The 13,437-nt window shown below is 41.2% G+C and overlaps 1 protein-coding gene across 1 annotated transcript in view; it reads right to left on the reverse strand.

Moving 5' to 3' along the window:
- Nucleotides 1-13,437, reverse strand: part of LOC135708143 (uncharacterized) — a 508,021-nt gene that overhangs the window by 207,607 nt on the left and 286,977 nt on the right. Inside the window, exon 5 of the mRNA XM_065230121.1 lies at nt 13,213-13,361. Coding sequence (XP_065086193.1) covers nt 13,213-13,361 — 149 coding nt within the window. The remainder of the gene's footprint in view (nt 1-13,212; nt 13,362-13,437) is intronic.

The following is a 13,437-nucleotide window of genomic DNA, read 5'->3' on the forward strand; positions in this document are numbered from 1 at the left end:
TGTTTAGTTTATTACACACACTTAGTTTTTTTTTTCTACTGAGCTCGGCTGTGCAAATCTCGGCAAAAATAAGTTTCACTGAGATCTCAGCAAAACTAAAAATTTGATTGCTGAGTCTCGGATAATGATTAGTTGAATCTCAGCAAACAAATGAAATGTTTGCTGAGGTCTCAGTAAAACAGCCGAGCTCGGTGGAAAAAAAACTAAGTGTGTACAACAACAAACAACTACGCTAGCAACCGGTCACTACGATGGAAATTATCCAGGATTGAAAATGTTTAAAAATACTTAAGAATACTTATGACAAATTTCAAAATATTTAATTGATATTAGAACTAAAGTTTAGAGCGGGATGCCCCTAGGGATGTCGTGTTTATTCTTCTCGCACTTTCTAGCTTGAGTCCCGTGTCTGTGGCCCTTATTAGCGATGTCACTTCACGGTGAAGTGATTCCCATTTGATTTACACGGCAATCGCTTCACTGTAAGTGACAAGTGATCACTTCACTTCGTTTTCACCGTGAAGTGACACTCGTAATAAGGCCCTGTAGTGAAACCAGCAGATCCAACGACGGGATGTCTTGCTTCTAGCTGGAGTTTCTTCTCGCTGTCCAAATGAATCTCGTCCTCGGAAATCACCTGACAGGGCTTCATCCAAGCGACGGGGCAGGGCTTCGATTTGCTGCAATCTGTACAGCTGAAATCTGCTCACGGGGAGCTTCGAAAATTATGTCGGTAACTTTCCCTTGATCATCAAGTGTGGACAATACGTTGTCAGAACAACCTGCTCCACCTAGACGTCGCATCTCAGATAGAAGGACGCTGGGTTTTTGATCGCCCAACGTCAGCTCAGAAAGGAGGCTGGTCAGTCTTTGTGTTTCCGACGATCGAAAAGGCGTGATCACTGCTGCTTTGAGTACCTCGTTCGTTCGTGGTAGACACGTTGCAATTAGCGATTACAGAATGAATAAAATTTCACGCGCGATCCTAGGGCAACGATCACAGCATTGATCTTGAACTTCTCGTTTCTAATCGAAGTAACATCACCGGTTGGAAACTAACGATTTAAAATTGGCTCACTGCTTGACTAGCCTATTGGTCGAAACTAAATCGATTAACGTACGTTTCCTATGTTTCGAGGGGTGCATCGATTAGCTTGAGACCGAAGAGAATGAGCCAAAAAGTTGAGCACGTTTCTTCGGGACCTTCTGGTCTTAGTCACTGATAGACTTGGTCCTCGAAAAAAAGACTGTCAAAATCTAATTAATTTTTTCGTCAATGACAAAGATTCACCTGGCCACAAAACATTTAATTTCGTGCATTATGTGTCACATTATTGTTATCCAAACAGTTCAGGACGTGGATGTTTGTTCACTTTAACGGCTCCATGTAATTGTTTTGCTCAAGTCATTTAATTTCGTTACAAAATTAGCTTATACAAAATTCTGCACATGTTTGTCACTGACAGCTTTGTCACTGACAATTGACATGGTTTTCCTTGACGATGACTGTTAGCTCAAATGAGTGACTAAAGCAGTATTTTGAATATCACATTGCATTGCAGTGCATTGCTGAGATTTTGCAGCACTGGCTCTGCACTGGCGTGCACAGGGTGGGGCAAGGTGGGGCAATTGCTCCCCTTTTATAAATAAAATTTTTATTTTCACATTTACAAAATTAGAATATAAAATAACTTGATTTCTTGATAACTTGATTTGAAGGTTAAATAACTTCCTTTCATATTAAAAGGGCACTGAAAACCTTTTATTGCGTCAATTCCTTTGAGATGGTGCCTGAAAATTGCACCACAAAGGTGCATGAAAGAACAAACTTCAATGAAATTTTTTGGTCAAAGTTTTTCATGGAGGGTTAAAAAAAGAGGGTAAATTTAAGGTTGAAAAAATTCACCTTCGTGGTGGTAAATCGAAGAAAAAGCTTTTTATTGAATATTCCTGGTGTAAAAGTATCATCAAGGTGGTGCATTAAGGGATTAATCAAAATGAATAACTCTGGTGGAAAAATTGAATCACCCTAAAAATTTGGAGGTGCACGTTTAACTGAAAATTTCTGGTGGAAAGTTCGCAACACTGTGGTGAACGTAGAAGCAAGGTTTATTTATTTTTATGGTGCATAATTTGCATCGTTCTGATGAATTCAAGCTTCATTTAAAATTTATGGTGGAAAATCTGCACCATGATGAAATAAACTTCACTGACATTTTTTGGTGCACCGATCTAGTGAATGAAGGACCATGCTTTATTGAAAATTTTTGATGAAAAATATGCATCGCTCTGATGAATGAAATTAACAGAAAATTTCTGGAGGAAAACTTGCACTGGTCTGGTAAATGAAATTACAAGCTTTATTTAAAATTAAACTGTATTGAAATTTTCTGATGGAAATTCTGCACCGTTCTGGTGAACGAATGGGCAAGTTTTTCGGAAAAATTTTGGTCTTAAATTTGCATCCTTCTGCTGAATAGAGAAACAAATTTTAATAATAATTTCTGTTGTAAAATTTGCACCATTCTGAGATTGGGGGAAAGCTGTTTTACTGAAAATGTATGATGAAAAATCCGAAAATAGGGGTAAACTTTATTTGGTGGAAAATCTGCAACATTCTGATGATAGGAGAAGCAAGCTATATTGAAAATGTCTGGTGGAAAATGGAAAAAGGAAATCTGCACCAATCAGAAGATTGGGGAAGTAAATTTTTATTAAACATTAACGGTGGAAAATTTACACCATTCTGCATTTGCGTATCTCGAAACGATAAACTTTTTTATACAAGCGTTCTTACAAAATGTCTTTCGTTTCGAAATGCGCAATGTGCCCCCTGGTCAATTGAAATTTTCTGGTCTAAAACTACCTGGGGCAAATTTGTATTGAAAATTTCTGGTGTAAGATTTGCAACAATCTGCTGCATGTAGGGGCAAACTGAATTAAAAATTCCTGAGGTAAAAATTGCACAGTTCTGCTGAATGTAGGGGCAAGCTTTATTGAACATTTCTGGTCAAAAAAATACTACGTTTTGGTGAATGGACGGACAACTTTACTTCCGAGAAGAACCTCAAGGGTATTGAATTCTGAGGACTGTTCCAAAAGAAAAGATTTCTGGGGATGATTCCATGATTATTCTGCGAATAATTTCTAATGAATCCTGTTGCAAGTTCCAAGATAATTCCAAAAAGAATACAAAGAAAATTAAATTTTGAGTGAAATTCCAAAGGAATTTTGAGGAAAGTTTTAAGGGAATTCCGAGGATAATTTCAAGCTCATTATGGGAAGAATTTCTGGAGAAGACAATGGAAATTCTTCTGAAACTTTAGGGAAATTTCAGTTCCAAGGTGTTCTGAGAAAAAAAAATCATGAAGAGTTCTAACACAGACAAACAGACGTAACTCTTTGAAAAAGTTTTTCTTGAAAACATAGCATCTCAAAACATAGGACCACAGTAACTACATCTCTCGGGCTTCTCGCGGAAAACAAGCTTGCTCGCTAACTCGCAAACAATATTGCATAAAACTTCTATAGAATGTATAGAAACGTCTAAGTGATCCGATTCCAGCGCTGCGACGAGTAGTTCGCGGAACTGATAATATTCAAATCAACCGTTAAATGCGTGAACGAAGATACACAATGAAGAGTTACGTCTGTTTGTCTGTGGTTCTAAGTATAATTCCAGTAGACTTCTGAAATGAATTTCAAAAGAGCTCTTAGGAGAGTTCTACAAAAAATCCGAGAAGAACTTCAAGGATATTGAATTCTGAGGACAGTTCCAAAGTATTTCTCAGGAGTATTCCAAAAAAATTCTGCGAATAATTTCTAGTGAATCCTGCAGATAGATAATAGACAAGATAATTCCGAAAAGAATACCAAGAAAATTAAATTTTGAGTGAAATTCCAAAGGAATTTTGAGGAAAGTCTTAAGGGAATTCCGAGGATAATTTCAAGCTCATTATGTTAAGAATTTCTGGAGAAGACAGAGGAAATTCTTCTGAAACTTTAAGGAAATTTCTGTTCCAAGGTGTTCTGAGAAAAAAAAAGTTCTAAAATATTCCGAGAAGAACCTCAATGATATTGAATTCTGAGGGTAGTTCCAAAGGATTTCTGGGGAGTATTCCAAGAAAATTTTGATAATTAATTTCTAGTGCATCCTGCTGATAGTCCCAAGATAATTTCGAAAAGAATACCGAGAAAGTCAAATTTTGAGTGAAATTCCAAAAGGATTTTAAGCAAAATTTCAAGCGAATTTCGACGATAATTTCTAGCTCATCCCGGGAAAAATTTCTGAAACTCTAAAGGAATTTCAGTTCCAAGGTTTTCTGAGAAAAAAATCATGAAGAGTTCTAAGTATAATTCCAGTGGACTTCTGAAATGAATTTCAAAAGAGCTCTTAGGAGAATTCTAAAAAAATCCGAGAAGAACCTCAAGGATATTGTATTCGGAGGACAGTTCCAAGATAATTCCGAAAAGAATACCGAGAAAATTAAATTTTGAATGAAATTCCATAGGAAAATGTCTAGGGAGTACCGATAATTCCCAGCTCATTCCGGGAAAAATTTCTGGATAATACTGAGAAATTTTTTCTGAAACTTTAAGGGAATTTCAGTTCCAAGGTGTTCTGAGTAAAAGTCAAGAAGAGTTTTAAAAATAATTCCAGAGGACTTCTGAGAAGAATTTCAATAGAGCTCATAGAGTTCTAAAAATTTCGAAAAGACCCTCAAGGAATTCTGAGGATTGACTTTTTTGAAACTGTATAAAATTTTAGACAGCTTTTGGATTCCCTAATTGAAAAGTGGGTATTAGTTTGCCTTGGTCTATTGTTGTCTTACTAAGAATTCGTCTAAGAATCTTCTCTGAAAATTTCAAGTCATTTGTTACCGTGGATAAAAAGTTACAGCTGTTTATGTGCGTTGCAATAAATTCGGGATTGTTCTTTATATCATCTTTAAAACATGTTCAATGGTCGGCAACATTTCCTGTCACCCCGACTGGCGGTACTTTGGGACAGGGTTGACATGCTCAATCCTTCGCACAAGTCGTAATTCCGTTAACAATCCTGTACTCGCTTGTCAAAATAGTTTTTTTTTTTGCTTTTGTTCCAATCGTTTTATATTTTTCATAAAACAGCTATGATTGCTGCTAGTGAGGCAAAGCGGCTAAAAAAACCGCTACATAATGGAACGTTTCATAGATATTGTGTGCATACTTTGCAAAAGTGGCCGACCACATCGTGGACATTCGGAAGGAGCGTAAAGTGTGCCACCCAGTTGGTGGCTAACTACAATCCTGTGCTGGAAAAACACTTGGCGGAAGGTGCCAAAAATTGCCAGTACACAAGTAACCGTATTCAAAATGACATGATTACGGCGTTGCACAATGTAGTGTTGCTGAACATTGCGGAAACCTTGCGAGGAAAACCAGTGGCAATAATTGCAGATGAGACGAGCGATTGTGGCCACCATGATCAGTTGGTGATTGTCATCACGTATATTGATAATGATGGGATTAAATTGCCAATTCCATTGGCGGTCTGAAAGCAGTTTGCATTGAAGAAGATGAACCACCACAGGAGCAAAAATAAATAAAATTAGCTAAATTGAACAGTAGGGAAACAGTAGATGCACCATAGAAGAAAATTGCCCCTCCTCAACAAGACTCCTGTGCACGCTAGTGTGGCTCTGACTATTCACTATTCCTGTTACAGACACAGAGACATGTCATCAGCTTTCGTACAGACAGTTTGAAAAACTATCTACCATCGCTGCTGAAGTGAACCACAGTTCCCAGATGTACCCTAATTGAGCGCAAATGGCGTCGACTGCTATACATCGTCCTCACCAAGCACAATTCACAATTCAGAACTTCAACGTGAACGTTTTCCAGATCATTCCGAGTTGTGCACGTATAATATTGAAACTTGATACAGAAAAACCGCAAGAAATCCTTCGTTAAACACTCGGGATGGTTTTCCACTCGGCGGTTTTAATCGGGCGCTATCATCACACCTTCCTAAGGTACACGCAAAACAAAATGAAATGTTGGATTCATTACATCCTCTGCCTATGTTTTCTACAACAAATGTAGTGGCAGTTCTTGCAATGAACTGCAGCGTAAAACCCACACAAGATGACATTCCAGACGCAATCACTTTGAGGAATCAAACTTTATTTGAAAAATAAGCTAACATAAAAATTATACAATTATTTTAAAAACCTACCAGCGACTACTTCCAAAATTTGCATATTTCGCATACTTGTCATGCAAATCAGTCATAGAATCTTACATTTCCCGGTTGGGTGTTGGAACAACTTGTAACCGTATTTTAAGAGATGAACTAGCCTATGGCTAAAAATCTCTATAATAAAGGAAAAAAAAAAACTTGTAACCGAGAACGGTGCGCTGTTGCGTGGCTGCCCTTTTTATTTTCAGAAACTCTTCTACGGAAAACTAATTCCTATGAATAATTAGTGTAAATTTTCCAGCTCAATTTGTCCGCAATGAGCTTTCTCACTGGCTCCCCGGTTCCGAGGAAAAAGTGGGAAAGCTTGATAGGATCACTGTCGGTGGTCAGAGGCTTGAAGGGAACGGAACGAGATGATTCTCCAGCGCTTGAGTGATTCCGTAGAAAATTTGCTCTGTTTTTAATTTAAATCTGAAAACAGGTCAGCTGAAAACAATGCAATCTTATTGTATACCGTGTGCTCGGAATAACGATGTGGTTTTACTGATGTTTACAACATTTACGTTGGAGGAAGCTTGATTTGCAAACAATGCACTTGCATAGCATTGAAATCATGCAAATTTAAGGAATACCGATACGATTACATATGCACAGTAGTGTTACCAACGCTTTCTTGAATGCTATGTTTGTGAAATACTATCAAAAGCAAAAAATATGAATATTTGTGAATATTTTTCATTTAGACTGTGTTCAATTTGGTAAATTTTCAGTTAAATTTTATCAATGGAAAATTTTGAAATAAACCTGCTTTTGTTCAAGACTTATTTCTGACCGACCTGGAATCAATTTTGACAAACACCTTCTCGAAAATAGGGCGATCAACACCAGAGGCATTTTCAAATATTATAATTTAAATTTCGAAGAGTCAAATTGACGTGAAAATCCACCAAATAATAGAACACAGCCTTAGTAATTTGTTTCCAACTACAATGTGCGGTCTTCATCAGTGTCATTCCAACTTGTTTTCACATGACCATTACAAATAGTGGTCCCTATTCAAAACGTTGCTGGAACGATTAAAGCCGAAGAGTTTCGTCCCATCAACATGTTGCACACATTAGAGAAAATTTTAGAACTTGTTGTTAAAGGCCAGCTGTTGGAGTATTTAAATAGTAATAGTTTTTTTGATACCAGAACAATCGGGATATCGGGAAGGTCATTCTTGTGAAACCGCGTTGAATTTGGTATTGGCGAAGTGGAAAAATAGGCTACAAAATGGTGAGTGACAATCTGGAAGGAGCGATATACCTAGCTCCGGTCCTCACAAGTTCCTACCTCACGCCTCCACGAGTCATATGATCACAAAAGACTGCCAGCTGAAACATGGACACAGCTGGTTGGCGTAGCCTGGGCAATGTTGTCAATCCGACAATAGCAGAGTGAGGAGGTGCGACGCGAACACTGGCGCGGTAACCATAGCACGGTGATAGAGGAAATGCTTCGCCAAACCGAGCGTCTGTTCACCATGGAGGTGCGGCTCAAACAGCGTCTGACTGGCATCCAGCGGCTGAATAAGAAATGTTCTTCCCCGGAAGCTACACCTAAGATGGCAGCCCCATCACGGCAGATAGGAGACCTTAGGCCAACCACCTACTGTCTGTGAAAGGATTGACGTTAGTCCAGCAGGGTAAACTGGCACAACTCGCCAACGAGGCGCGACGCATGAAGCTAGAAATCCTGGGACTGAGTGAAGTTCGTTGGCCAAACTTTGGAGAACACAAACTGCCGTCGGGACAGGTACTACTATACTCTGGTATTCGAGGTGAAAGCGCTCCCCACCACCGTGGAGTTGGTCTCCTACTTAGCGTCCAGGCAAGTGCTGCGCTCATCAAGTGGGAGCCTGTTAATGAGAGGATAATCGTTGCCAGATTACCATAATCCAATGTTATGCGCCAACCGATGCTGCCGAGCTACAGGACAAGGAGAATTTTTACAGTCAACTGAATGCCGTCGTGGATAAGGTTCCAAAGGGTGACATCAAGATCTACACTGGCGACTTCAATGCGAAGATCGGCTCCGACAACACGGACTATGAGCGTGTCATGGGACGCCATGGTCTCGACGAAATGAGCGAGAACGGTGAGCTGTTTGCAGAATTTTGTGGCAATAACGACATGGTGATCAGGGGCTCGCTCTTCCCCCATCGGCCAGTGCACAAAGTCACGTGGGTTTCCCGTGATGGACATACCGAAAATCAGATCGACCACATCTGCATCAGCCGAAAATGGAGACGGAGCCTTCTTGATGTCCGGAATAAACGCAGCGCCGAGATCGCGTCTGACCATCACCTTCTAATCGGCGAAATCCGCCTACGCATGGCGCGGATCCAGTGAGGGGAGGAGAGACTCGGGCGGCGTTTCAACACACGCCGACTTCAAGATCCAGCGGTAAAAAGGTCTTTTGTTGAAGAACTTGAGACTCGAGCTGCGGACGTTCCAGAACGTGGCAGCGTAGAAGAACAATGGACGGCCATCAAGAATGCCTTTATAGAAACAAGCGAGAACAACTTGGGTGAGTTGCGCACCCAGAGGAAAGAGTGGATCACAGATGAAACCTGGCGGAAGATTGAGGAGCGTAGAGAAGCAAAAGCCGCGATAGAGCGGGCGAGAACCAGAGGAGCCAAGAACGAAGCCCGTCAACGGTACTCGGCTCTAGAGAAGGAAGTCAAGCGCTCTTGCAGACGGGACAAGCGAGCGTGGGTGAACTCTCTGGCCGACGAAGGGGGGGAAAGCCGCAAACACTGGCGATATACGCCTCCTCTACGATATTTCACGACGCCTGTGTGGAGCAAGGATGAACCAGAGGATGCCAGTGGACACGACTGGACAATTGCTTACCGACCCCACTGAAACGCTGGTTTGAGCACTTCGAACAACTTCTTCAAGTTTCGACGGCCAACCAGCCATCAACATCTCAGCATGATCCGCCTAGGGTGCGGCGCATCACTCGCGTCAATTCTGAGGCCCCATCACTGCAGGAGATTGAAGCAGCTATCCGAAGCATGAAATCCAACAAGGCTCCAGGGGTCGATCGCATATCAGCAGAGATGCTCAAAGCTGACCCCATGCTATCCGCAGAAATGTTGCATCAACTATTCTGTAATATCTGGGACACCGCGACTTTTCCGGCCGACTGGATACAGGGCATCTTAGTGAAGGTCCCAAGAAGGGGGATCTAACAGCGACAATTGGCGAGGCATCATGTTACTGTGTATTGTTCTCAAAGTTCTGTACAAAGTTATCCTGAATCGGATACCCTTAGAAGATCGACGCGACTCTTCAACGGCAGCCGGCAGGATTCCGTGCCGGAAGATCTTGTGTGGACCATATTGTCACGCTCCGCATCATCCTGGAGCAGGTCAATGAATTCCAAGAGTCCCTTTATTTGGTATTCATTGACTACGAAAAAGCTTTCGACCGTCTCAATCACGAGAATCTATGGGGCGCCCTGAGACGCAAGGGAGTCCCAGATAAAATCGTCAACCTCATCGAAGCGCAGAGTTCTGCATAACGGAGTCTTGTCCGACCCTATCCGGGTAGTCGCTGGTGTGAGACAAGGATGTATACTATCACCGCTACTGTTTCTCATCGTAATCGACGAGATCATGGTAGGTGCAATTGGCCGTGTACCGAACCGTGGGCTGCTTTGGCAGCCTATCACCATGGGCATCTCAACGACTTCGGTTTGGCTGTTGATGTTGCTCTACTAGCACAACGGCGCTCTGATATGCAGAGTAAGCTCAATGACCTAGCCGAACGCTCCTCTGCGGCGGGTCTCACCATCAACGTCAACAAGACCAAATCGTTGGATATCAACACGGGCAACCCTTCCAACTTTACGGTAGCGGGGCAAGCAGTGGAGAAGGTCGAAAGTTTCCAATATCTTGGCAGCCAAATAGCGTCGGACGGCGGGATCAAAAACGACATAGGTGCACGAATCAAGAAGGCTAGGGCTGCCTTTGCGAGTTTACGAAACGTATGGAGATCCAACCAGATAAGTCAACGCACCAAAATCCGAATTTCCAACTCGAACGTGAAATCTGTGTTGTTATACGCCAGCGAGACGTGGTGTGTATCAGCGGAGAACACTCAAAAGCTGCAGGTCTTCATCAACCAATGCCTGCGGTATATAATTCGTGCCTGGTGGCCTCATAACTGGATCTCGAATGCCGAGCTCCATCGTCGATGTCATCAGAAGCCGGTAGCAACAGAAATTCCAGAGCGAAAGTGGAGGTGGGTCGGCCACACACTTCGACGGGGCGGAAACGAAATCTGCAAGCAAGCGCTGGATTGGAATCCGGTAGGACATCGCAGCAGAGGCAGACCCAGGGGCTCATGGCGGCGGAGCCTCAATAAGGAAATTAAGCAAGTCGATAGGAATCTGACCTGGGCCCATGTCAAGGCAAAAGCGAGCAGCCGCCCAGGATGGAAGTCTTTCACGTTGGCCCTTTGCACCGCTGGTGGTGCACAGGACCCTTAAGTAAGTAAAGTAAGAAGTGGAAAAATAACTTGGAGTGTAAAGATACGATTGTTGCTGTTTTTTTGGATCTTAAACGCGCTTTTGAAACAATTTCTAGGCCCTTATTGTGAAGATCAATCAAGCGCTTTGGAATTACGAGTACTGCATATAAATGGTTTGAAAGCTATTAATGATTCTGTTTCCAGTCCCGTGGGGAATAACCTTGGAGTGCCCCAGGGAAGTGTATTAGGACCCCTGCTATTTATTATATATATTAATGACTTGCGACGTGTTTTACGATTTTGTGACATTAATCCTTTTGCAGATGATACTGTGATATTCATTGCAGCTAAGGATTTAGATGATACCGTTTTACACTTGAATGAAGATTTGCGTTCTCTAAGTAAATGGTTGAAGTATAAGCAGTTGAAATTGAGAACAAGTAAAACTAAATTTATGGTAATTTCGCGGAATCGGGTAAATGAGAACGTCTCTGTTGTAATTGATGATAAGACGTTTGGGAGATTAAATATCTTGGCATGATTATTGATAACACACTTAAGTTCAACTCTCACATTGACAATGTATCCAAAAAAATTGCTAAGAAGTATGGAATTCTATGTCGACTGAAAAACGATTTAACTATTGTCAGTAAAATACAGCTGTACAAATCAATCATCTCTCCTCATATTGAATTTTGCCCTTTCATTTTATGTCTGGCCAATGCATCACAAATATCGAGATAACAGCGCTTGCAGAATAAAATAATGCGTTTGATTTTGAGATGTAATAGATTCACTTCCTCAACTTTGACGCTGGACGCCTTAAAATGGTTGTCGGTGAAGCAAAGAATTGTATATTTGACTATGGTGTTCATTTTTAAAGTAGTTAACGGTTTGCTGCCTCGATATTTGTGTGATCGAATTGAAAGAGGAAGTGACTTTCATAGATATAATACTAGAAACGCGGCATGAAATAAGAACACCACATTCACAAAATTCATTATATTATAAAGGAATAAATGTTTTCAATTCGATGCCTAGACATATCTAACGTTCAGCAACACTTACAGAATTTAAAAAACACTGCATTTCACACGTTAAAACTGTCTTTTGGACAGTTATCTAGTGATTTTTTTTTATGAATTGACAAATTATGTATCTTGACGAAGTTCTCTCTAACGGATTACTTTATATGGATAGCTGTCATAACGACTTTTTTTAATAATTATTGTAGCACTGCAAAAACTATTTCTGTTCGCCACGATGGTGATGATGGAAAAAAAATTGTCTACAAAGGTTTGAGCCTCGCGCGCTTATTACGAATATAGAGGACTGAATTTAACATTTGATTAAAAAAAAATGCAATTTTGAAGCTTATTCGAAAGATACCTGGCAAATGTTGGGGGTTCATGAGCATTCCTGACACTGCTGGAAATTATGATAGCATCAGATTGCGGGGTTGCTAGTGTAATAGGATGCTTTGTTGATTGTTCACTAACTCTTGATTGCTTGTAATACTTATTAATATTTTAGGTGGACAAAAAGGCGAACTGAGCTTTTCCACATTTATATCGCTGTGAAGCAACTGTAAACTCTAGAGGGAATTGATATCTGTAACTGAAACCAGTTCGATTTTGTTTGCCAAGCTGGTTAAAGTGTCAAATTTAATTATCTTAAAGATAAATCGTCCAGCTCAAACCTTTGTAGGGTAAGAGGTGGGACCATCATCATCATCATCAACACTTTCCTCTTAAATTGATTAAACAATCATACTGATCGAACACATATCCAACTATTATCCAACAAACCATTAATCGTTGATAAACAATCACATCAAAAATGCAAAACCCCTAACCGTCGAACAATGGCCTTCTTAGAACTACACACAAAAATACAGCCATTATTCGCGGCTCATGATTTATGTATCAACACGTATGTACAGCAGTTATACCACGGTAATCTAAACGTTGTCAGTTTCCGCTTCCCGTCGTCGTCGTCGTCGTCGTCGGTCTCCTTTCCGTTACTTCTGCTCCCCAGGCCTGTAGACTTCAATTTCCCTTTCATTTGCATTTTGATTCATCCGACGACGACGACGACGACTAGCGAAAGCGCCAACAACAATTCCCCCATAGCGTAGAAATAGATCCGAATCCGAACAGTACTAGCCGTGTGACGTCATTCAACATACCAGCATCAACATCCAACATGTTTTCGTATAGAATCATGGCAATCATTGCTCAACAACGGTACACCCCACACGCCCTCGCGGTGCTAACTTTGCCTCGCCTGCTGCGTTCATGACATGACCTACAACTTCCGTTACGTTTTGTGCATTTTCACAGCACCACACGGGTAATGCGAAAGTAAACTCTGCAGCTATTAATAACCTCAAATCGGTTCGTATTAATAGCGAGTGTTATTTATAAAACGGCACGTTTATTTTGAAACATTTGATTAAATGAAAAGCGAGTGTTGTGTTATGATGACGACGTGGTGGGCTGCGCTTACCTGGTAGCTGATGAACAGCGGTGTATCTGGTCCATTGATTACGGTGATGTTTTCGTCATCGCCATCTTCGAAGCTTTGATTCATCACAATGCTGGAGCTTTCGTCGTCCAGCGAGCTGAGCAGCGGGTCACTCAGCCCTGAGGTGTCACCTACGAGGTGGGGATGGGAAGGCAAGCAAAACTAGAACTTCGTATTCGTGGACAGTAGGTCACTGAGAGCACTTAC

This window comes from Ochlerotatus camptorhynchus, unplaced genomic scaffold (assembly GCF_037179485.1).
Source record: "Ochlerotatus camptorhynchus isolate MF236.1 unplaced genomic scaffold, CSIRO-AGI_Acam_v1.1 ptg000328l, whole genome shotgun sequence".
Taxonomy (NCBI): Eukaryota; Metazoa; Arthropoda; class Insecta; order Diptera; family Culicidae; genus Ochlerotatus; species Ochlerotatus camptorhynchus.